This window comes from Bison bison, unplaced genomic scaffold (genome assembly GCF_000754665.1).
Source record: "Bison bison bison isolate TAMUID 2011002044 unplaced genomic scaffold, Bison_UMD1.0 scf7180017864531, whole genome shotgun sequence".
Lineage (NCBI taxonomy): Eukaryota > Metazoa > Chordata > Mammalia > Artiodactyla > Bovidae > Bison > Bison bison.
Genome location: NW_011495081.1, coordinates 9515409 through 9539346, shown reverse-complemented (window position 1 = coordinate 9539346; position 23938 = coordinate 9515409). Strand labels below are relative to the sequence as shown.

Sequence of the window (23938 nt, the reverse complement as noted above, 5' to 3'; positions counted from 1 at the left end):
GCTATTCGGTAGGATACAATTGAGGAATTGACCTATCTGGTTACCTTCAAAGAAAATTAGGTGGGGAATGCCAAGAAACCTATTTTTATCATCATTTTCTAAGGGAGGAATCTGAGACTAGATTTGCTTTGCACTGTTGCTAGGAGGCTAGTGCTAACTCATGACAGACCATGTTCCTTTCTCTGAGTCCTTACATCATTCAGAGGAAAAATCTCAAATTAAAATCTCTTTTCTGAACACTTTCTTCAGTCAGAGAGTTAAGGCAAGTGGCCTGCTTTGGGTCTGGATCATCAACATGATCTGAGAACAGGCGGGAGGAGGGATTACTGCCATGGAAGCTCTGGGACCTTGCTAATTACTTCCCAGTGACTTCATCATGCTGTCTTGATTTTGCAACCCTTGTTGCCACGGCTGAAACTTGAAAGAATTTGGCCTAAAGCCACCTATATGCTCAATATACTGGGGAATGTAAACTAAATTTTATATTTATTTCAGAAGAATTATGAGCTATGAGATTGAAGTTGGGTGTGTTGGTTAAGACTGGAGAATGAAAAGTTTACTTCCGAAGGGCAAAGTAAAAGAAAGTGCAAAATAGTAATCTCTTTTTCTTACACACACACACACACACACACACACACACACATATCACATCACACCACACTCTATTTAGAACAATTGGAAGTCAGGTCTATGATTCAGTAACTAAGAATGTTATTCTCATTTGAAAGTTCCAGGTTCTTGCAGCTGCCATTTTTATGGTAAAAAGGAAGAGGTTTTGAGTAAACACAGATCATGCTGTGATTTCCAGCTCTGTCATTTCCTAGCTATTTGACAGCAGGCAAATTACTTAATCTTGTTTACTTATCTATAAAATAACTTAACAATCACTTCTCATATTATACAAAATGTCTGTCTTAAAAGATGCTGCAAGTAACTGCTGTCCAGCGGACTGTACAGACTGGAGTTCAAATTACCAAATCTACACACCCTGCCCCTCACTGTAGACTTGTTAAAAAAAAATAAAAGGCTGAAGTCATTCTCAGCATTTTAGCACATATTGAGTCATTGCTCTAGAGGGTTCTAATCCTGGGGCCATGATAACAGGGAGACCTGCTGAAAAGACAATGTAAAGCCTACTCCACCCTCCATAGCCTGCTGGCCTGACATTAGTTGTTCTTCCTTGCATTGTCTCTACCTGCTCTCAGGGAAGGTGCGGGCACAGGTCACTTGCTTTTCACTCTTGTCCCCTGGGAAACTTTGTTCAAAGTTGTAAATTATGTGACATCTTTAGTAACAACATGATTCACTCTGAACCACACTCCTGGCCAATAAATACTCAGGCTTGCTTGGGGATTTCGTTTATGCACGCAGGAAAAGTCCTCATCTATTCAGCGACAGAACTACAGGGAACAGGGATTGCTAACTTAACAGGAGCCAGGCAGGTGTATAAATGAAGTCAGGAGGTGGTTTATGCTCCTCTCAACATTTCTTTCAGGAAAAACAGCAGTGTAAGCTGTTTTTGTATGTGACACTGGGCTTTGACATCAGGGAGCAATGGTGGGAACTGGGGCAGAGTAGAAAATTTGTGTCTGTCTAAAGGACAATCACTTCTCAGTTCTAGTTGATTGTTATCACTCAGGATTTAAGTTGGAGGATACCTAGATATTTCTAGTACTCTAAGAGATAAGAGAAATCTGAATTTTGACATGAAGTATATTAGGTTTTAAACATTGTTCAATAATTAAAATTTTAAAAAGTAGTAACAGCAACTGTGTGTTACTCTTGTGTTATAAGCCCTTCCATAGACTGAAAGGAAGAATTGGTGGGGAAAAAATGAAGTTGGGGGAAAGATAGTTGTGTGGGCTAACACCTCAAAAAATGGTATTTGGCATTTCTTGTAATACTCTCCAAGTGGAAAATCTTGCCTATTTCATTTAAGCTTCATCATATTCCTCAGACTTTACTTACAAAGGCAGGAAAGTGGTCAAACACCTTTGGTACTTTAGATCCAAACAAAGAGCAATGATGTTTAGTTAAGAAAAATGTAAATGGTTAACAATTTGCTGGCATCTATCACTGCAAATTAAAAGAGAATTTTAGGATTAATTCTCAAATTGTTACCTTTAACATTGCTAAAGTTACTTCTGACTGAACGTAGCCAAAAATAAAAGGAATATTTGCCTAAAGGAGTGAATGGGTTCTGTGACTTCTCTCCTTTATTTTTGGTGTAAAAACATAAGACTATTTTCTTAGTGTCTAAGAAAGAGCTCTTTGGAAGTACTTGTTATACCGTGTAGGGATGGGGAAGAGACCCACTAAAAGGAGCATGCTTGAAGAACGACAGCTGGGCAGCTGTTGGACAATCCATCAGGCTTGTGTTTTGCTCAATGGACTATGGTAACTGAGAGTGAGGAATATGGAGGAGTATGAGGAAGAAGGACAAAGATGATTACAATGAACTTTTATTATATGTTTGCTAGGTGGTGTGTGATGTAAAACCTCTTCTCCCCGTTCTCTGTACTGCACTGTGAAGTTAGATCTGTTCTCAAGTAAGGGACAATGGCCCAAGTGTCAGCAGAATGTGACCTTAGGGCACATGGGCTGGGTAGAAGAAGTAGGCGAAATTGCCCATGGCAAGAAAGCCTGCCACTTCTGTATTAACTCAAAGCCCTAGGATGTCCTGGAGTCCCAGGAACTGATTTCAAGGAACACTGTAGATCTTATCCAACCCCTATTATCATATTTTATCCTAGCACTTATTTTGATCTACTAGTTTTCACTGAACACCTATTAGGTGCCTGGCATTGTGCATGCCATTGTATAGTGGATTCAAGGAAAGACAAGGCATGATCCTTGTTTTGATGTCATGATTTAAGAGCCAACTAGATAAGTCCTTGATCTGGAAATAAAGCACACTCAGAAATAAATGAAAGATTTTAGTGGTTTGAGCAAGATTGAACCTTTCTTCCCAAGCACCTGGGATGAAGAACTTTCACTTCAGTTGTGTGGAGTGAAATGGCGTTGATGGTCCAATGGCCAACATACCAGACCCCTTCCAGGGATATCGGAAGAGCTGTGACTGGAATGATTCAAGGGTGCATAAAAAGTCAAGGTATGACTACTTTCAGTAATTAGAGGCCCTGGTTGCTTTTGGCAGGGTCATCAGATGTTAGTTGAGCTTCCGGTCGACTTCAAGGCTGAGGAGTTTTGTATATTCTTTCCTTGTGCTTTGTTTGTGCTTCTCTCCAAATCCATATCCCTAGGAAGAGCCTCTTATTTAGTGCCTGATCTGGCACTTGTTGACAAAGTCACCTCCTAGATCCTAAAGACTTGGGTCCCCCTGGTACCTGCAAATCATTAGTCTCTCAATGAAATCTTGTGTGCTTAGTCATTCCGTCATGTCTGACTCTTTCGACCCCATGGACTGTAGCTCACCAGGCTCCTCTGTCCATGGGGATTCTGCAGTCAACACTGGAGTGGGTTACCACGCCCTCCTCCAGGGGATCTTCCCAATTCAGGGATCGATCCCAGGTCTCCTGCATTGCAGGCAGATTCTTAACCAGCTAAGCTACCAGGGAAGCCCCAATGAAATCTGAATGAGCACCTAATAAATATTGGATCCAGGAGTAGATACGGGCCTTCCCTCACAGAGTTTAAAGCCTAATGGGGAAGATATTCAAACGTTAAGGAGGCAATTTGAATGTGATAAAGTATGAAGTGCAAGCTCTTACAGGCATGAAAAGTAGATTGGGACTCAAGAAAGGATTATTCAAAGAAACAATGTCAAAGAGTCATTTAAGATTTCAGGTTTAATATAAGAAGTAATATAGTCCTAGAACACCATGAACTATACATCTAGCTATTAAAAGTAGGGGGGGAGGAGGAATGGATCATAAAAAAGGATATATTCCACTTGTGGGCTTTGCCAAATTTATGTAGACCACTGTGAACCAATCTGTCTCAATAAGTTACCAGTTTGAGAAATGCAGATTCTTCTCTTAAGAAGGAATTTTCCTGGTGATTGAATGGCTCTGTTTATCACTTGTAAAATAAACATACAAGACTAGTTAAGAGGAGATTGGGCAGTCAATCTGGTGGAATTAACAGGGACTGAATATCTAGTTGACAGATTCAGTTCAGTTCAGTTGTTCAGTCGTGTCCGACTCTTTGTGACCCTATGGACTGCAGCACACCAGGCTTCCCTGTTCATCATCAACTGCCAGAGCTTGCTCAAACTCATCGAGTCGGTGATGCCATCCAACCATCTCATCCTCTGTTGTCCCCTTCTCCTCCTGCCTTCAATCTTTCCCAGCATCAGGGTCTTTTCCAATGAGTCAGTTCTTCACATCAGGTGGCCAGAGTATTGGAGTTTCAGCTTCAGCATCAGTCTTTCCAATGAATATTCAGGACTGATTTCCTTTAGGATTAACTGGTTTGATCTCCTTGCAGTCACTTGCAACTTCTTGAAGCTGACAGATTAATAGCCATATATTTATCGGCTCATTAGAAGGAACCAAGGTAAGAAAAAACACAAGTCATCTAGGAGGCCCTGAAGTGCTTCTTTGGGTGTGTTAACCTAAAACAATGAAACAGCCAGTTATTTTTTACTAGCAAGACAGGTTTACTTAGGGGAAGTGAAGAACTGAAATTTGGGACATGCAACTATAATGAAACATGTATAAATCTGGTTTAAAAAAAAAGAGGAGACTTTTATAGAGGAGAAGAGGAAGTTGGGAGGGACTGCTATAAACAAAAAGCCCATCAGAGGAAACTTTGAGTTCAAAATCTAGTGGCTTCTCATTGGCTGAGTTGTGAATCTCTCATTGGCTGAACTGTTGCCAGGAAAGCAGAAATCTTTCTTCTTCCTGATCAGGGTAGTGTCTCTCCCTGCTGGAGATGCAAGGTATGTCTCTTCCTGTTGGTTTGTGCATGAGAGATCTCCCTTCTGGTCCCCTAACTCCACTCTAGTGAGTTTCCTTTTATTAATTTTCACAGATGATGGGTACCATTTAGAGATAGGATGTTGACCAGTCTTTGAAACAGGCTAATGGTTAAGGAAAGATGGTGCTTTAGTCTCTTGTTTATCTAGAGCTTCCCTCGCTAGTGGAAGAAGGGAGGAAGGGTGATGTCGAAGAAGTCTGCCTACATCACAGGAAGGGAGACTGAGAGGCAAGCCAGCTGCCTCTCTGAACAGAACTCTAGAAGGAGAGGAGTGAATATTGATCAGAAACTCCCACTGTCTGCCATCTTACCTCTTAAGCTTACTATAAACACCAAATAAGACACTTAGCCTATGGTCTGGGACTATTACTTTTCTATTGTTGCTATAACAAATTACTACAAAGTAAGTGTTTTAAAGGCTTCCCTGGTGGTGCTAGTGGTAAAGAACCTGCCTGCCAATCTAGAAGATGTAAGAGACATGTGTTCGGTTCCTGAGTCAGGAAAATCCCCTAGAGGAGGGCATGGCAACCCACTCTAGTGTTCTTGCCTAGAGAATCCCATGGACAGAGGAGCCTTGCAGGCTGTGGTCCATGGGGTCACAAAGAGTCAGGCACGACTGAAGCAACTTAGCGTATACACACAGTCTAAAATCAAGACGTCAGCAAGACTGTGTTTCTTTCTGAAGGCTGTAAAGAAGAGCTTGGTTTTTTGCCTTTACCAGCTTCCAGAAGCTGTCCACGCATCCCTTGACTCACGGCCAATGATGTTAGACAGAGTCTTTCTTGTGTTGCCATTTCTCTAGTTCTCTCTCTCTCCTGCCTCCTTCTACGTACAAGAGCACTTGTGATGATATATGTCTCGCTTGGATAATCCAGAATAAACTACATCTCAAGGTCAGTTAATGAGTAACCTTAATTCCCCTTTGCCATGTAACTGACATTCTCATGGGTCCTGGATTAGGGCATGGACATTTTGGGAGAGTGGGCATGATTCGGTATCTGTACTATTATGCTGGTACACAATAAAAGTCAATCAATGGTCCCTGTTTATTATCAGTACTCTTGATCTGTTCTTTCTCAAGTGTAAGATTAGCTACTGGCCTTCATTCTTCAAATGTAGGACCAAAGCCTCAGCTCTGGTAGACTTTAGAAAGCCTGCCCTTGACTGTCTCAGGGGGCAGGGATGTGGCCAGACCCCACCCGGAGGGTTATGTCTGGCCTAGGAGGTACATTGTAAGTGGATGTAAGTGGTTTGAAGTGCTGCAACCAGGGTGCTCAGGAACTTGAGGAAGAGAAAATTATGGGAAAGATGGTGGGTAGAGAAGGAATTAGGCTTCAGGTGTTACAAGTGTGTCATGATTAAGAACATGCGCCTTACACAGCTAGAGCTGGGTTCCCATCCCGGTTCAGTCACTTGCCAGCTACCCGGCTTTGGGCAAATGATCTCCCCTCTCTGATCTCCAGTTTTTCGTCTATGAAAAGGAACAATAATAGTATCTATGTCGTGAAAGTGTTTGGAGTGGTCAGTGAGATAATGCATGTGAAATGTCTAGTATGTTGCCTGGTGCTAACTATTATTATTATTAACTGATTTCCATGGGGTAGAAAAATAACCAATGAGTAGAAGCCACAGGAAAATTTACTCTCATCGTAAAGGAGGAGCTTTGTAATAGTGAAAGCTGTCCAGTGGCAAGACGGTGAGATGTGTGAAATCATAAGCTCCCCTTCATCACACCAGTTCAGATTTTGACTGGACATCAGCCTGTGGATCAACAACAGCAAAGCCACCTGAATGCTTTCTAAAAAGTCCAGAGGTCTAGGACTCAACTGATGTGCTGAACTGGGATAGTCAGGGATGGGGCTTAGAGGTCTGTGTTTTCTTAAAAAAAAAAAAAAATAGCACCCAGGAGCATTGATTGTCCAGGACAGGTGACAAGATGATGGGTTCCCTGAGCTCACATTGCCTTTTTTCTCTGCTAGGGTCATACTCCTCTCTCTGATTTCCTTCTCCAGGAGCTAGACTTGCATGTCCCATAAGTTGCCAGTGCCTGGGCAGAGATGGAAATATTTTTGTGTCCATCACTCTGCAGACATCCCTAGTGAGGATGTAGCCAAAGGGCCCTAGACCCAAAGGCAGAGTACAATACAGGATTTCATTCTGCTGCAAGACCACCTGGTTCAAGCCCCAGCTCAGCTGCTTCTGAACTTGTGCGAGCTTCAGAATTTCCATGTCTGAGATGGAATAACTCCTTCCCAGTAGAGAACGTCATAAAGAAATAAGTTAATAGATGTGAAAATATTTTGTAAACTATGCAAGTGTTAAGTTGTGACTATTTTTAATTTATTTATTTTGGCTGCACGGGTCTTCAGTGCTGCTGCTGGACTTTCCTTAGCTGTGGCGAGCCGAGAATTACCCTCTGGTTGTGGCTTTTGGGCTCTAGAGCGCAGCTCAATAGTTGTGGTTGCACGAATTTAGTTGCTCTGCGGCATGTCGGATCCTCCTGGACCAGGGATCGAACCTATGTCCCCGGTCTTGGCAAGCAGATTCTTAACCACTGGACCACCAGGGAAGGCCTTATTAAGTTACTATTAACTTATGTGTTTATAAGTTCAATGGCTTCCCTGGTGGCTCAGAGGTTAAAGCATCTGCCCGCAGTGCAGGAGACATGGGTTCGATCATTGGGTTGGGAAGATCCCCTGGAGAAGGAAATGGCAACTCACTCCAGTATTCTTGCCTGGAGAATCCCAAGGACGGAGTAGACTACACAGTCCATGGGGTCGCAAAGGGTCGGACACGACTGAGCAACTTAACTAAGTAACTAAGTTCAATGGATAAAATGTTGGTTATTATTTATAATTCAAAAGAAGAATGAAAAGAGAAGAGGCTACAAGAAACATTCTTTTGGAAGTTAAACTGTGTGAGAGTACTTTGCAGTTATGGGCATGGAAACACAGATAAAGAGGCAGATAAAGACCGGGAATTTCTTTCTTGGGACCCATGAGATCACTCTCGGGTTAACCTGGGCTACCCACCAATTTTGTCTCATCTGAAGAAGACCTTTGCTGCTGTTGCTGCTGTTCAGTCACTCAATTGTGTCCGACTCTTTGTGGCCCTGTGAACTGTAACCCACCAGGCTCCTCTGTCCATGGGATTCTCCAGGCAAGAATACTGGAGAGGGTTGCAATTTCCTTCTCCAGAGGATCTTCTTAAAGTGTTTTTTCAAGTCTAAGGTGCGCACAAAAAAGCACATAGACTTTAAATCACCAGCTTAATTAATTTTCGTAAATTGAACACACATGTGAAACTAGCCTCCAAATAAAAAAGGAAAGTAGAAAAAGAAAAAGAATATCGGTAGCCTTAAGAAACCCTGCTGAGGCCACAGAATTTGAACTCAGTGACTTCAGAACTGACTGGGGCAAAATTCACATCCAGTGTTCCGGCCTCCCCTCCTTTTATTTGGCTTTTGGATGTGGTTTTGGTCAGGATCTGTGTCTAGGGATTTTCCCCGCCAGTCCTGTTCTTTGGGAGAGGTCTGAGAAGATCCTTCACACTGAGGTGTCGGTGAATGCCTTTCCTTGGATTTCTAGCTTTCATCTGGTCTCCTGCAGGGATATAAAGGGGCAGGTCTCTCTTGAGGAGGACTTTCAAGGCCTCTGAGAGCCAGGAGTGGGTGATTTTGAAGAGCGATGAAAAACCTTAAAGAAGTCCTAAAGCGTCACGCCTCTGGCCTTTTGATTCCCTGGCCCTATCATTTACATGGTCATGATGGTGACTTGCCTTCTTGCTTATTCCTGACACCACGTTTCAAGATTGGCTGCCTGGAGAGAAAAGGTCTGTGAACAGACAGACCACTGTGTTCACAGAAGACTGCACTGAAGAGACGCAATGGTGAGGTGTGACCAAAACGCCCAGAAAGTCTTAGCTACTGGATGCCTCACCCAGTTTCTACTGGTGCCTGAAGGCGGTGCAGCTCATTAAGCTACTTAGTCAACATATTAGCCACTCCCATGTCTGGGGGACTGGTTGGGAAGGTCCAGTTTGGGGAGCTTCTGGGGCCAAAGGAGGAACTTCCCAGGCCTCCGGGCCAAATCCAGAGCTCTGTTAATCAAGGGAGTGCCTTGAAGTCAGAGTCCCATTGGGAAAGGAATAAATGTCCAGGCTCTTTGGTCAAAGGATCACATTTTCAAGAATCCAGATTTAGGGATGTTGATCTTGGCAATGGAGTCCTGAGAAATGGAATATTTCCTGCCGTATCAGTAAACAAGGATGTCATAGTCACCAGCAGTTGCAGCCACCACTAATGGTGAGGTGGTGAGCCCTGAGGAAACTCAGGAAAGAAAGAATACCTGCTACCTAGCAGCCATCAGACCGCAGCCGCTCCCTACTGTAAGCCCTGGAAAAACTCAGGATGTGAAAAATGCCAGAATCCAGCCCCAGCTAGCTGAGGTGCATGTCAAAGGAATGATTTCACTGAGCCCAGACTCTTGTATCTTCCCAAACATAGAAAAGCTCTTGTTGTTTAGTTGTTAAGTTGTGTTGGACTCTTCATGATCCCACGGACCACAGCACACCAGATTCCTCTGTCCTCCAGTAACTCCCAGAGTTTGCTTAAATTCATAGTCATTGAGTCAGTGATGCTATCTAACTATCTTATCCTCTCCCGCCCCCTTCTCCTCCTGCCTTCAATCTTTCCTAGCATCAGGGTCTTTTCCAATGAGTCAGCTCTTTGCATCAGGTGGCCAAAGTATTGCAGCTTCAGCCTCAGTATCAGTCCTTTCAAAGGACACTCAGTCCTTGCAATGAATATTCCAATGATTTCCTTTAGGATTGACTGGTTTGATCTCCTTGCTGTCCAAGGGACTCTCAAGAGTCTTTTCCAGCACCACAGTTTAAAAGCATCAATTTGAAAAATGCTAAATTTCTTAATTTGGGATATCTGGCTTCCTTTAATTAATAGTAATCTTTTGATGTTCAGACTACCTGCCCTATCTTGCAAAACTTCTGTACAAGCTGGCTCCTCCCCTCATCTCAGCACTTCTCTCAGGGTTACTTGAGATGCTGTCTCCCAGCCTTAAGTTCTAAAAATTCCCACCAAACAAAACATAACTCTCAACTTTGAGCTTTTGAATATTTTTTAAGTCCACAGTCCTAATGTATCTTCCTGTGTCCTCATCAGTTTTCCCTGAAGGCCTCATTAGCTGAGGTTCATGGCTCCACATTCCCCGAGAATGCTGGGAGCAGTGAGGCCACCATGCTTGGACAGGGCAACTGGATCAAAACCACCAGCAAGGAAGGGCCAGTGCTTGAGTGGTGCTGACCTGCCCTTCCTACCTCCCACTGGTTTTTCTAATGTGAGTGTTTGTACTTCTGTTCTCTTTTCTCTCCTCCTCACAGATTTCTTAGTCTTTTAGAACCCTACCATCTAGAATGAAGTATCACACAGAACCTGTGACTAGAACCTATTTTTCTATCTAGTCACCCATTCATTCATTCATTTCTAAACATACGATGATTGAGTGTCTACTATATGCCAGGAACCACACTGAGTGTGGGGAAGACAGAATCAAGTAAGTCAAGATCTTGCCTTAATTCTAGTCCAGTGGGGAAAAAGACAAGTGAATTGTGATAAATACCTTGAGAGAGATAAGCTGCAGGAAGAACATCCAAAAAGCAAACTCGGGAATCAACAAAGACTTCCCGAGGGAAGTCATAGCAGAGATGAATTTTTAAGAGGAAATTAAGATTAGTCTACAAAGGCTGGGTCAGAGAGTGTGAGGAAGAAGAAACTTTAGCAGAAGAGACAGTTTGCCTCAAGGCAAACTAATTGAGGCCAGGTTCCCTGTGGCTCAAACCTGGAGCCCATGCCCCATGAATTGCCTCCTTTTATTGGACTAATATGAAGTTTTCAAATTTATTTTCATGTTGTTCAGGGAACCAGAGCCAGAGGGAGTGGCATTTACTTCAGAATCGACATGCCCCTGGGGATTGGGCTGGCCAGTGTGTTCCTAGGCCATGGCTCAATCTTTATTTTTAGAAGGAGTTCCCAGTTTGGGAAGATCAAACACCTCCACCCAAGCCTGTCACTTGGGCCTGGAGATTCACTGTTCCTTGGTGTCTTATTTCTGTTTTGGGTGATGAACCTTTCTGGAAATGGGTGATTCCATTGGGTCAAGGCTGACTCAAGTCTCTACCCTGGGGAGGACCTCACCGAAGTCCAGAGGTTTTATTTAAGGATGTTCTCCTGATGCTCTTCCAGAGGTGATCCAGGCCAGTTCACAGTGTGGAGCTTACAGCCCTGGGAACTTCCCAGACTCCCACCCACTTGGGCCTCCTTCTGGTACTTTCTTTTTGTAAAAAGCACAAATACCATTTGTTGCTATAGTGACATACTGGTAGCTAAGCTATCTGAGTGGTCATTTTGTACCATTTTAGGCATTTAAGACAAGGAAAGGAAGCTAAAATAGAATGTTGATTTTGCATTAAATACTGTTGGTGCTTTCATAAGTACCATCTATTTTCTTCGGCTCCAAAATCACATTGGACGGTGACTGCTGCCATGAAATTGAAAGATGCTTGCTCCTTGCAAGAAAAGCTATGACAAACTTGGACAGTGTATTAAAAAGCAGAGACTCACTTTGCCAACAAAGGTCCATATAGTCAAAGCTACAGTTTTTTTTCAGTAGTTATGTACAGATGTGAGAGTTGGATCATAAAGAAGGTTGGGCACCAAAGCATTGATGCTTTCAAACTGTGGTGTTGGAGAAGATTCTTGAGAGTCCCTTGGACAGCAAGGAGATCAAACCAGTCAATCCTAAAGGAAATCAACCCTGAATACTTACTGGAAGGACTAATGCTGAAGCTGAAGCTCTAATACTTTGGCCACCTGATGCAAAGAGCTGGCTCATTGGAAAAGACCCTGATTCTGGGAAAGATTTTAAGGCAGGAGAAGAAGGGGACAACAGAGGAAAGATGGTTGGATGGCATTACCAATTCAATGGACGTGAGTTTGAGCAAACTCCGGGAGATAGTGAAGGAGAGGGAAGCCTGGTATGCTGCAGTCCATGGGGTCACAAAGAGTCAGACAGGACTTAGCGACTGAACAACAACAAAAAATCTTACTGAAGGTTCTATAAAGACCCAGTGAGTTGAACGTTATCATTCTAGAGATGAAATGAATGCCTTGTCCCAGCCATAACTGGAAAAGGTAGATTTTAACCAAGAATCCGATGACCATGTAATTATGTAGTTGCATTCTGCCAAGGTCCCTTCTGTCAGCAGCTAATCAGAGCTAGTGTTTTTGACTTTTGGTTCTCAGCAGAATGAGTGTCATTTTATTTATTCCTTTATGTTTTTTTCTCCTAGTACTTTTTTTTTAATTAAAAAATTTTAACTTATTTTTTATTGGAGGATAAGTGCTTTACAATGTTGTGTTGGTTTCTGCTGTACAACAAAGTGAATCAGCTGTAGTTACACATATATCCCCTCCCTCTTGAGCCTCTCTGCCACCCCACCCGCTACCCATCCTAGCCCTCTAGGTCATCACAGAGCACCAAGCTGAATTCCCTGTTCTATACAGCTGCTTCCCATTATATATTTTACATATGGTAGTGTGTATGTATGTGTGCGTGTGTGTATAAATGTATGTGTGTGTGTGCTGAGTCGCTCAGTCATGTCCGGCTCTTTTCACCCCCATTGACTGTAGCCCACCCGGCTCCTCTGTCCATGGGGGTTCTCCAGGCAGGACTATTGGAGTGGGCTGCCTCTGCTAGTCTCTCGGTTCATCCCACTCTCTCCTTCTCCTCCCTGTGTCCACAAGTCCATTGTCTGTGTCTGCATCTCTATTCCTGCCTTGCAAATAGGTTCATCTGGACCATTTTTCTAGATTCTATATATGCATTAATATGCAATACTTGTTTTTCTCCTTCTGACTTACTTCTTTCTGTATACAGTCTCTAGATTCATCCATGTCACTATAACTGACTCAAATTAGTTCCTTTTTCTGAGTAATATTCCATTGTATATATATCTCCTACTACTTCCTGTGTGAGAACACCTGAAGTCCCAACTGACTCTATTTGCCATTTAAGTCATTAGCCAGTTTGGGCCCCTTGGCCTGGACAGTGATAAAAATTCAATTAAAAAAATCATTTTTTTATCTTGATTGGCTGTGAATGAGATAGGTGACCTTTCAGTGATTCAATGGTGAATTTGGCAATTGGCTGGTCAAATGCCAGTTCACCTGTTGGGCTATATTTCCACGACATTGATCTGTCCCTCTGAGAAGTCTAGACTAAGAATTGGTCAGACCTGTGAGGGTATTAAGATGATTCCTGTGTCTGAATTATACACTGAATTTGACCCCAAACTCAGTGTTAGTAACTCTAGAAAAACATGCTTAAGTAACAGAGATAGGAAAGGAGGAAATGGAGGTAAAGACGTTAAGCAATGGTTGTTGTTACCACTGGTTTGTCTCTTATCTGTAAGTCACCCATAAGGTCTAAGCTCATTCAGTCTTGAATAGAATAGAATGGAGGCTGCCTCTCTGGAACTGAAGGCTATTAATTACCACCTTGCACCCCAGGAGAATTAGAGAATCACAGAATTTTAGAACGATAAGAGAATTTCTGATACAGCCCTCTTACTTTACAAATTAAGAGCCTGGGACCTAAAATATAAAAAGCTGCCAAAATTGATACCTAAACCCCACTGGTATTTCAAGAGTGTGTTTTTATCATTTCGTAGTGCTTTACTCTTCTGTCTGATGATTATGAGCAAGTAAATTTACATCCATCTGATACTATTTCTGACACAGCCAGTTAGTAGCACCCTGGTGTTAGAACCCAGACCTTCTGACTTCCTATCTCATGTTGCCTACTAGGTCCAATCCCATCATGATTAGGGATAATTGTAAACTGTGCTCCTTAGCCAGACCCTCTGATAGTCAAGAAGAAGCTTAAGATGTATCATTTGTGAAGTCTGGTGTTCACTGGCAGAGCTTTTCCAGCAAGTATGTGATCTAGGAAATAGAGTGAACAGAAGGGACTGAAGGAGATTTGGAGGCTGTGAAACTCTAGGTTTCATTTATTCTCAGGATCAATGAGGGCACAGCATCTGTCAGAGAGATTCTGACTTCTTGGTTAGTGAGCATCCTTGACATGGTTAAACCCAGTCTTACAGGATCTAGAATGGGTGAAGGGAGTGGTTGTTGGAAATTCCCAACTGTATTAGAGTTCCCATCCCTTTCCCTACGGGGCTGGTGTTCTTTAAGGAGCCAGGGAATTCCCAGATGTGGGACAATCACAACTGTAACCACCGTTTTGTGGTGTTCAGAGCTGACAGCACTGGTATTTCCGGAATTCTTCTCCAAAGACCTTGGCCACCTTGGGGGAAAGCCCCCTCAACAAACACTGTTGCTATTCTTGAGGGTCTAACCTAGTGTCTCCCATTAGCGCAGTTTCTGGACACTGTCTTTCTGCGCCTCTGAGGTCTTGGATTTGGGCAGTAGAGGGTGGGAGGGGTGATGTTCATGGCAGATCTCACATCCTCCAGACAAAAACACACCAGTTGCTTTTAGGTTCCCTGGAGAACATTCTGTTGTCACCTCATTGAACCAGCGTAGGAGGAAAAAGAGAATTCAGTGCCAGTTAAGTTGACACAGAAGCGTGCAGGCAGGAAATCTGTATCCAACACCACATCTAATGAGCCTATCGTTAGAGGCTCTTGGCAGAGCGAGGGGAAACAAACGCAAATGAATAACAGGTTCTGAGAACTGTTTAAAACTTAGTACCAGCCCCATTACATGCTCCCTTTGGATTCACAGAGGATGTTCTGCACGTTAAGCTGAGCTTGCCTTTGAAACAGAACTCACGTGGATTTGCATGAGAAAGAACACGCCAGCAACTGACTGCAAAATTAACAGCTGTTTAAATAGTTCAGTGGAGGAGCTAAGGCAGAAAGAAGTTATAGGCTCATTGTTCAAGTCTGGATTATCCAAGAAGCTCTTCCATCACATGGCCTTACTTTGTTGGGCAGTGGAGAGAGATCTGGTGGAACTGGCTTATGGAACATTCCAGTACTCTGTTAAGGAATTGCATTGCTAAATCTTCCATCCGGAAGGTGCTCAAGTAGAAACAGAGGTGATGAACAGTTTGGGGAGAGCATCAGGCTTGATGGATTTGGTAGAACCAAGCCTCACACTTGGGCTTTCAGAATCCTTATTACCTAGTCCCATCTGCATAGCCACAAGTTGTAGGAATGGAGTATTAATATAAGGATAAGTGTGTGTACTTGGATTAACTTACTGTGTTTATCCAACAGACTTACCTAGATCAGGCCTTGCCCTTCCTGTTCATTGCCAGAGTAGCAAATCTGCAGGCTGCTGTGACCTCAACCTTCCTCCTGGGTCCAACTCACATTTCTCTGGAATTCATTTCTCTTGAAGCTGGGACAGTCATTGAAATCCGCCATATTCACGATGATAATGAGATGTAGCATTACTGCCTTGACTTTTGTTTGAATCTGTGTCTGTGCTAAAAACCAACATGTGGACACCAGAATTGGCATCTGGCGGGAGCTTTAGGCGCTAGTTTGGACAAATACATTCCTAAATTGTGTGTATTTCATTTATTTTGCTAAGCTCTAGACAAACTGCATTCTTAATTTAGGAGACCCCTCATTCCTCCAGGTTTCTGGTCAAATGCCCTTTATCACAGAAGCTCCCCTTTCCTGACCAGCTGATGCAAAATAGCTCTGTCTTCTTTCTGCATGTCACCCTCTTCCTAGCATGTTATCTCCACTTGAAATATATTTATTCATTTCTTTGTTCTCCACTAAAATGTATATCCTGCGAGAGCAAGGGCTTTGTCTCTTTTGCCTATTGTGTTATTTTAGCACCTGTAACAGCATGGGGCCTGTAATATATGCCCAACAGGAACTTGTGGAATAAATGCAGAATGGTGAGAGGGTTGCTAGCTGGTATGCTGCCAGCTACTGTAGAAGGACCTGGTTCCCAGGAGGAAGCACAGTGCCCTGTATAGCTGCTTTCTGGTTCATAGTTTCTTTGAACAAACATTTATCAAGTGCTTGGGGCCAGGTGTTAAAGAACACAGTCCTGCTCTCAGGGTTTGAAGAGTGGTGGAGGATGTAGACATTTAAATCCATCCTTTAAGATCCAGCTCTGGTATCAGTCCCTCCTGGGAACCTTTCTTGAACTTTCTTCTTCTTCCCCAAAGCTAGGTTAGGCACCATTCTTACCAGGTCCCATAGTATCCTGTACAGGATCTTATCATGGCCAGTATGTAAGGAGACAAGTACCAGACCCTGTACTTTGCGTTCCGCATATGAGCTCCTTAAGGGCAAGGATTATACCTTACTCATTACCGACTGTCGTGTCTGACACACAGAGTCCTCAGTAAATACCAGGTATCCTTGTTATCCTTGTTACCAGGTACATTCAGTAACCAGCATCCATATAGCTGTGGATGTGTGTAAAGTCATATGAAAAACTGTATCTGTTCCATGGATGTAATGTACACCATGATAAATATAATAACACTGCTGTATGTTATATATAAAAGTTGTTGAGAGTAAATCCTAAAGGTTCTCATCACAAGGAAAAATGTGTTTTCTATTTCTTTAACTTTGTACATATATGAGATGATGGATGTTTTCTAAACTTACTGTGATAATCACTTCACGTTGTATATAAATCAAATCTTTATGCTGCTTACCTTAAACTTATACAGTGCTGTGTGTCATTTATATCTCAGTAAAACTAGAAGGGAAAAAACCTTACAACCATAGGAAGGAATAAAAATGATTGCTGTTATTCAGCTGCTAAGTCGGGTCCTACTCTTTGCTACCCCATGGACTGGAGTATGCCAGGCCTTCCTGTCCCTTACTGTCTCCCTGAGTATGCCCAAGTTCATGTCCATTGAATTGGTGATGCTATCCAACCCTAAAGATGATTAGAAATGGTAAATACAAAATAAAAACAAAGCGATATGTCTCTTCTTCTGAGGATATATAAGGCTTAGAAGCAGCTCCGTATTGTGCTGTACCATGCCATTTAATGTTATGTTCTATAATATTCTCCATTTCAAGCTCTCTTTGTGTTCTTGGCGGGTGTAGGGATCACTTAGACTTGTCAAGGATTTTTACAAAGAGTTCTTGGCGGACTCCCTGCATCCCCAGAGGCAAGCCGAGGTCCTGATGCACTTTAACGATGATTTTCTACACGCAGATGTTAGAAGCTCCTTCGAGCTTGGAGTCCGTGTTTAATTCCAAGTGGGCAAGTCACAGGCATCCTCTCAATAAATACTTGTGGGTTCATGAGATTTTGATGCTGCCCACTTTGATGTGGCTGTTTTGATTCTGGGCTTCAGAGATGTTTTGCCGTGGCTTAAAAGACAAATCGTTAAACAGAGATTTTGTGTGACTCAGAAGGGTGGCCAACAGGCATCCAACCACACTGCTTGATGGGGTGTGGACGTTAACCTAATATTTGTGTGTTTTTCCTTGGATGTGGCTGTCTTGATGCCTGACGCTTTCATTACGTCGTATGGATCTTGCCAGAATGTCTGGTTTAAATACTTGATAGTCTCACTGAAATACCAACCATGATTCTAACTTCAGTGGCAGGAGGGCTTCAAATGAAACAGAAGGCAGGGGATTACGCTCTTGAGGCGCTCATAGAGTATTTTGCCAAGGGCTGGCTAACGAATGCATTCACCATTTCAGAAGACGTATGGCCGCCATTCTTTATTGGCAATTTCCTGGTTTACAGCTTCAGATTATTGGCTAGAAAAGTGTTTAAAATTATAAAAAGATCCTAATGCAAGCATGGAAATATGGTCCATCCAGGTTAAAAAGATCGTTTTGATCATTTTCCCTGCTGTGATGTAAAAAGAACTTTTCCGTCTGTTTTATTTGGTGATGGGAGGAAATGGTCTTTACTGCTTGCTGGTCAGACAGCCCTTGTCTGCTTGCAGTGAACTTCCTGCCCTGTTTTCTTTAGACTGCCTGAATGATCATTAACATACACACATGCCAGATAGTCGGGGGGTGCCCGCAAACTAACTAGATGAGTAGAAAATTAGGCCACTGTAGGAAGACTAAGATGCTTTTATTTTGACTAATGTTTTCATCTGAGTGTTCCACCAGACCTTGCTACATTATTCCTAATTTTAAAATATTTTAGAAGCAAGTACATTAAGCAGTTTGTTAAGAAAAAGTAAGACATTGTATTGGGTCCCTGGTCTTGATTCTGAGAGTCCAGAAGCTAAGCTTGGTGTCTTGAAAGAAAGAAAGAGAAGTCACTCAGTCGTGTCCAACTCTTTGCAACCCCATGGACTGTAGCCTACCAGGCTCCTCCCTCCACAGGATTTTCCAGGCAAGAATACTGGAGTGGATTGCCATTTCCTTCTCCAAAGATTGTTTCTGACCTGTTTTGAACTGGGGACTTTTCACGTGTTAGGCAAACGTGATAACCACTACATTATGGAAACCATATGGCTATAAGTCCCTAACGGTGTCTTGAATGGTGGTGCAACTGGATGGGTCCCCTAAGTTAAATGTCACACTTGTCGTGAATATTCCCTGGAGAAAGGGACCATGCGTGCTGGCTGCCTAACACACATCATCATGTTTAACTTCCACAAGGTAGGCCTCGAGCCTTTCTTTCCTTTTTCTTTTTTTTTTAGAGAATATTTGTTTATTTATGGGTATGTCAGGTGTTATGGCACGAGGACTCTTCCTTGAAGCCACACAGGCTTCTCTCCAGCTGTGGTCTGCAGGCTCCAGAGTGCCTGGGCTCTGTAGTTTGCAGTACAGGCTCTCTAGTTGAGACCCTGGGCTCACTAGTTTTGGTATGTGGACTTAGTTGCCTCATGGCACGTGGGATCTTAGTTCCCCGACCAGGGGTCAAACACATTCCCCCTGAGCTGGAAGGCAGGTTATTAATCACTGGACCACCAGGGAAGTCCCGAGCCCTTCTTTCTATAAACCACACAGCTAGCAAGTGATAGAGTCATGATTTGAACCCAGGCTCTCTGATTCCAAAATCCACACTATTTCCAGTATAACCAGTGATTTCAAACCACTAGTCTGCAGATTGGTGTTGACTTCAAAGGAATGTCTCTCCAGTATGTGGTGGGAATATCTGGGGAAGGCTGATACCTGTTTATCTTGAAGAAAGGCATGTGTGCTAAGGTGAATCAGTTGTGTCCAGCTCTTTGCTACCCTGTGGACCACAGGCCACCAGGCTCCTCTGACCATGGGATTTTCCAAGCAAGAATACTGGAGTGGGTTGCCATGCCCTCCTCCAGGGGATCTTCCCAACCCAGGGATCGAACCGGCATCTCTTAGGGTCTACCTGCATGGTCAGGCAGGTTCTTTACCACTAGCGCCCCCAGAAATAGTTGTTTATTCAGAGACTGTGACTTGTCTTTCAAGGTGTTAAAGATCTTTTTTTTGTTTGTTGCATGATGGCAGTTGTAAATGACAGCTAACAGAAATGTCCTAAGATGTCAAAGTAAAAAAAAACTGGCCTCCTTATGTTGGTCCCCAAGCTTAAACTTGAAATCTTTTTGGCCCAGGAAGTGACAGAGCTGGAAAAAAGAGACAATCTACTCATTGTCCTGGCAGAGTCTCTGATGGATGACTTAGCAGAGCTTGGGTTCACGTGGGGTTTTTCTGGAAGAGGACTGGGATGCATCTGCAGTTGGAGGCGATCACAGGCTGCTTAGAGAGATGCTTCTTTGACACTGAGGAGCATGACTCTTGGGCAGCTCAGAGGAGTCCTGATAATGCAAGTGACCTTTTAAAAACCACAATGGAATCAATTTTTTTTTAACTAGAAAAATCATCTTTTCCAAAAGAAAGGTAGAACTTGGACTACTAGCATGTCTGAGTTTTCCATGTCCAGGATGGGGAAGACTGGAGCTCAGAGGCATTTAATTTAGCAATGACTCAGGCTGTTACTTTCCTGACCTTAGATTATTAAAAAGTCATCTTTTTGTTCTTGATACAAGAATGAAAGGGCTCAGATTTTGGAACCAGACATATCTGGACAAATTACTTTCTGTGAAATGGGGTAGGGACACTTGCCTTGGAGAGTTACCATGGGACTCTTGGAAGAACCTTCCACTGCCTGTGCGATGCCTTTCCTGCGATGATTCAAGAAAATAGGGATAAAAGCACTTAGCTCGTTGGCATTTGGTGTGTCCTGGTGTCCTGCTTACAGGTGAACTATCATCCAGGGCACCCTGAGTTTCTTTGACTTTTTACTTCCCTGCCAGTGATTCCGGAATCCCAGCTGTGCCTGGGGAGGCTGTTTTGCCTTCTACATCCTGAGCCCTTCAAACTGCAGAGAGGCAGTGCCCAGCAGACTCTAACCACTGCCTTCACTTCTGTTTCAGTGCCAACAACATGCCCAAGCAGGTGGAAGTACGGATGCACGACAGCCACCTGAGTGCAGAGGAGCCAAAGCCACGGCATCTGGGGCTGCGCTTGTGCGACAAGCTGGGGAAGAATCTCCTGCTCACCCTGACTGTGTTCGGTAGGAGACAGGTGGCCCCACCCACTCCTCTGCCCCGGGTCTCTCCTGGCTCTGTGTGGAAGCTGGTTCTGGCAGCAGGCACTCTAACCCAGAAAGCAAGCCACACGTGCTGCCTAACCCCACCTTTTCCCTGGCACAGCCGCCTCAGTGAGACTCTTTTCCCTTTCACCTGCCCCAGCCATGATTTCCTCCTTGGGGTTCTAGTGGATCTCAGATTCCAGTGAGCACGACCAGTTTCTGTGGGTAAATGAGCATGCAGATTCCCGGGTCCTGCTCACAGACTGTGCTGTGGGCCATTTGCATGAGACCTTGGAATCTGCATCTTAAACCTTCTGTGCATGTGTGCATATGTGTGTGTGTGTGCGTGCACTCAGTCGCTTCACTCATGTCCAGCCCTTTGTGACAATAGGGACAGTAGCCCGCCAGGCTCCTCTGTCCATGGGATTTTCCAGGCAAGAATACTGGAGTGGGTTGCCATGCCCTCCTCCAGGGGATCTTCCTCACCCAGGGATCCAACCCACATCTCCTATACCTTGGGCATGGCAGGCGGATTCTTTACCACTAAGCCACCGGGGAAGCCCCTTAAACCTTCTAGGTGATTCCAAAGCAGATGATCAGTATACCACATTTAGAGAAGTACCTGCATCTTGATAAAGGCAACAGTTGCCAAAACCTCACCAACAGGACTCCAAGGATTCACATTCTCCATGCACTTCATTAACTTAGATTCAGTTAGCACGGTAGCTAACAAGGTCAGTGTGGAAGAAGCTTGTCCTGAAGCTTTGACCTGCTCCAGCTCCACCTCAGAAGCCTTGCTCCTCTGCTTCAGGTCTCACCCAGGCTCTGGTTGTACTTTTGTGTGACGGTTGACATAGACTTGGCCTTGGGTTTTCAACCAGGATTTATTGAAAATGGGGGAAATTGCAGTTTCTTGTGCTGAAACCACGGCATTTCACGCCCTCTCCTTTGAGCCAGTCATCTTGGGTGTCAGTGGACTACTGTTGGGAGTGGACATTTGCCCCAGCTCAGTTCACTTAATAGAAGAAAACCGCAGACATGGTAGGGTTTTCCAAGGGTTACCCTCCACAGAAAGGATGAAATTTCATTCATCGTAAGTTTTTAAAAAGTGTGCTCTTCACTTGTGGAAGAAAAAAATATCAGATTTCCGGCCGTGTTACGTACTCTCTTTGCATCTCTGGGGTTAATCCCATAGCCATGTACCTAGGATGCCCCTGCCTCCCTCCCCGACTCTAGTCATGCTTATGACCCCATTTGTGGTTTCCACAAGGGTGGCTTATGTGAGCCACCAGTTTGGAGCGATCCAAGGTTTTGTTGTGGAATCCTTGAGTATACAAAGCGAAAGGCTCCTGGTAGCTTTTCTGCTCAAATTGTTTCCTCCCAAATCTTATATTTTTAGACACCCTCCTTGATCTCCCTTAAGATCAACACGTTTCAAGATTATGTATCAGGACATAGCAGTCAAAGACAAAGCTCTTTGAGGATGAGCCATGGGCAAATGACTGGAAGTAGAAAAAAGAAAACTAACGCCAGTTTGGTCACATAAATGTTCCTTTTGTCTGATATTCAGTTAAAAAGATAAGAAATATATTAGACACCATGGCATGTACCCAGCCTAGGCTGGGAAGAGAATCATATCTGATGTTGTGGGTTATTTCTACTGACAATCTCTGACTCTGCAAGTGGATGATATCCTAAAGAAATTGGGATCAAGTTGCCAGGTTATATTTTACACAGAGCCTTCAGAAGGCTCTTCTTGACTCTTCCAGTGTGGCCTTTTCAAAGAGTTGGAGATAGAAAACATTTTCTCACAAGTCAACAAAATTAACTTCACTTTTCTAATGGTATTTTTGTTATGTGTTAATCATCATCTGATAATAGAGAGGTACGAGAAAAGTTAATGTTACTGAACTATATCCCTGCTGCTGCTGCTGGTGCTAAGTCGCTTCAGTCGTGTCCGACTCTGTGTGACCCCATGGACTGCAGCCTACCAGGCTTCTCCGTCCATGGGATTCTCCAGGCAAGAACACTGGAGTGGGTTGCCATTTCCTTCTCCAATGCATGAAAGTGAAAAGTGAAAGTGAAGTCGCTCAGTTGTGTCCAACTCTTAGCGACCCGATGGACTGCAGCCTACCAGAGGCTCCTCCATCCATGGGATTTTCCAGGCAACAGTACTGGAGTGGGGTGCCATTGCCTTCTCCCAACTATATCCCTAGAGCTATTCATTTGATGAGGGCAAAAAATAGATTCATATTTTTTCTCCTTCCTTATAGGTGTTATCCTGGGGGCAGTATGTGGAGGACTTCTTCGCTTGGCATCTCCTATCCACCCAGATGTGGTTATGTTAATAGCCTTCCCAGGGGATATACTCATGAGGATGCTGAAAATGCTCATTCTCCCTCTCATTATCTCCAGTTTAATCACAGGTAAGACCACTTCTCTGGCACTGGGTCAAAGTGGGTCATACTCCTCTAGCTTTTGGACTGACCATAAAATCTCAATTTGGTTGAATCAATGAATCTGATCATCTTCTGTGTCATTTCTCTTCAGAGTCTTGATTTTCCTAACTCTAAAACTGAAATAAGCAACCCTAAGAAAAAGAGTTTGGTCGGTCCATCTGTCTGTGTAGCGACAAAAGATAAAAAGGAAATAACCACATGTTAAAAGTGATCATCTCTAGAGATGTTAATTTTTAATGTACACTTTTCTCGTTTTCTAAATTGTATTTGTTCAGAAACTGACAAAGATAACACGTAGAAAAAGAAGTTTTTTCTTTAATATTTAATTGAGTGTAGAGGGAAGTGGTTATTAAAGATAAATGAAATACTAGATATGAAACTCTTGGAGTGTTTCAGAAGAAAGATACCCTTAATGTGTAGTTCATGTCTACTTATTTTTTGGTTCAGAGTTGTTTCATTTGAAAGGATTTTATTTTTTCTCCTCCCTGGGCTTATACAGGTAGTTTCCTCCTTACCAAATATTACTCAAATGTTGTTGAAATCATTGAATTTTAGAGACTAAACTCTGGGTTAGGGATGAAGAGCTGGGCTTTGGTTTGCATCTGGGGGACCAACAGGCTGGGTGATCTTGAGAAATCTGTTCTAGACCGTCCACCTTATGAATGTAGTGAAGCTCTGGTAACTCCAAGAGATTCAGCTGTTACAGCCTCATAGCTGGTTGGCCAATGAATCCAGTGAGGGAAAGAGCTGGCACTCAGTGTCAGGAAGGTCTTAGCATTCAGCCTCAGACTGCATGAAGCTGTATTTTACTTTAAAAGCTCCTTTTGAAACCAGAGAAATTTGTTTTCCATGCCTGTTTAATAGATTGTACATTAGCCAACCCAGTAAGGAAGTTTCATTTCCATTAGCTAGAGTTAGGCTTCAGATTGACTGTAAGGACAAATAGGTCATATATGGGTCAGCT

General features: G+C 43.3%; 1 protein-coding gene across 4 annotated transcripts in view; it reads left to right on the top strand.

The window, feature by feature from the left end:
• SLC1A2 (solute carrier family 1 (glial high affinity glutamate transporter), member 2) overlaps nucleotides 1–23938 on the top strand; it is a 139041-nt gene that overhangs the window by 52733 nt on the left and 62370 nt on the right. For all 4 annotated transcript variants that reach the window (XM_010831858.1, XM_010831855.1, XM_010831856.1 and 1 more), the window contains exons 2-3: nucleotides 20358–20497; nucleotides 22789–22941. In XM_010831858.1, coding sequence (XP_010830160.1) covers nucleotides 20358–20497; nucleotides 22789–22941 — 293 coding nt within the window. The remainder of the gene's footprint in view (nucleotides 1–20357; nucleotides 20498–22788; nucleotides 22942–23938) is intronic.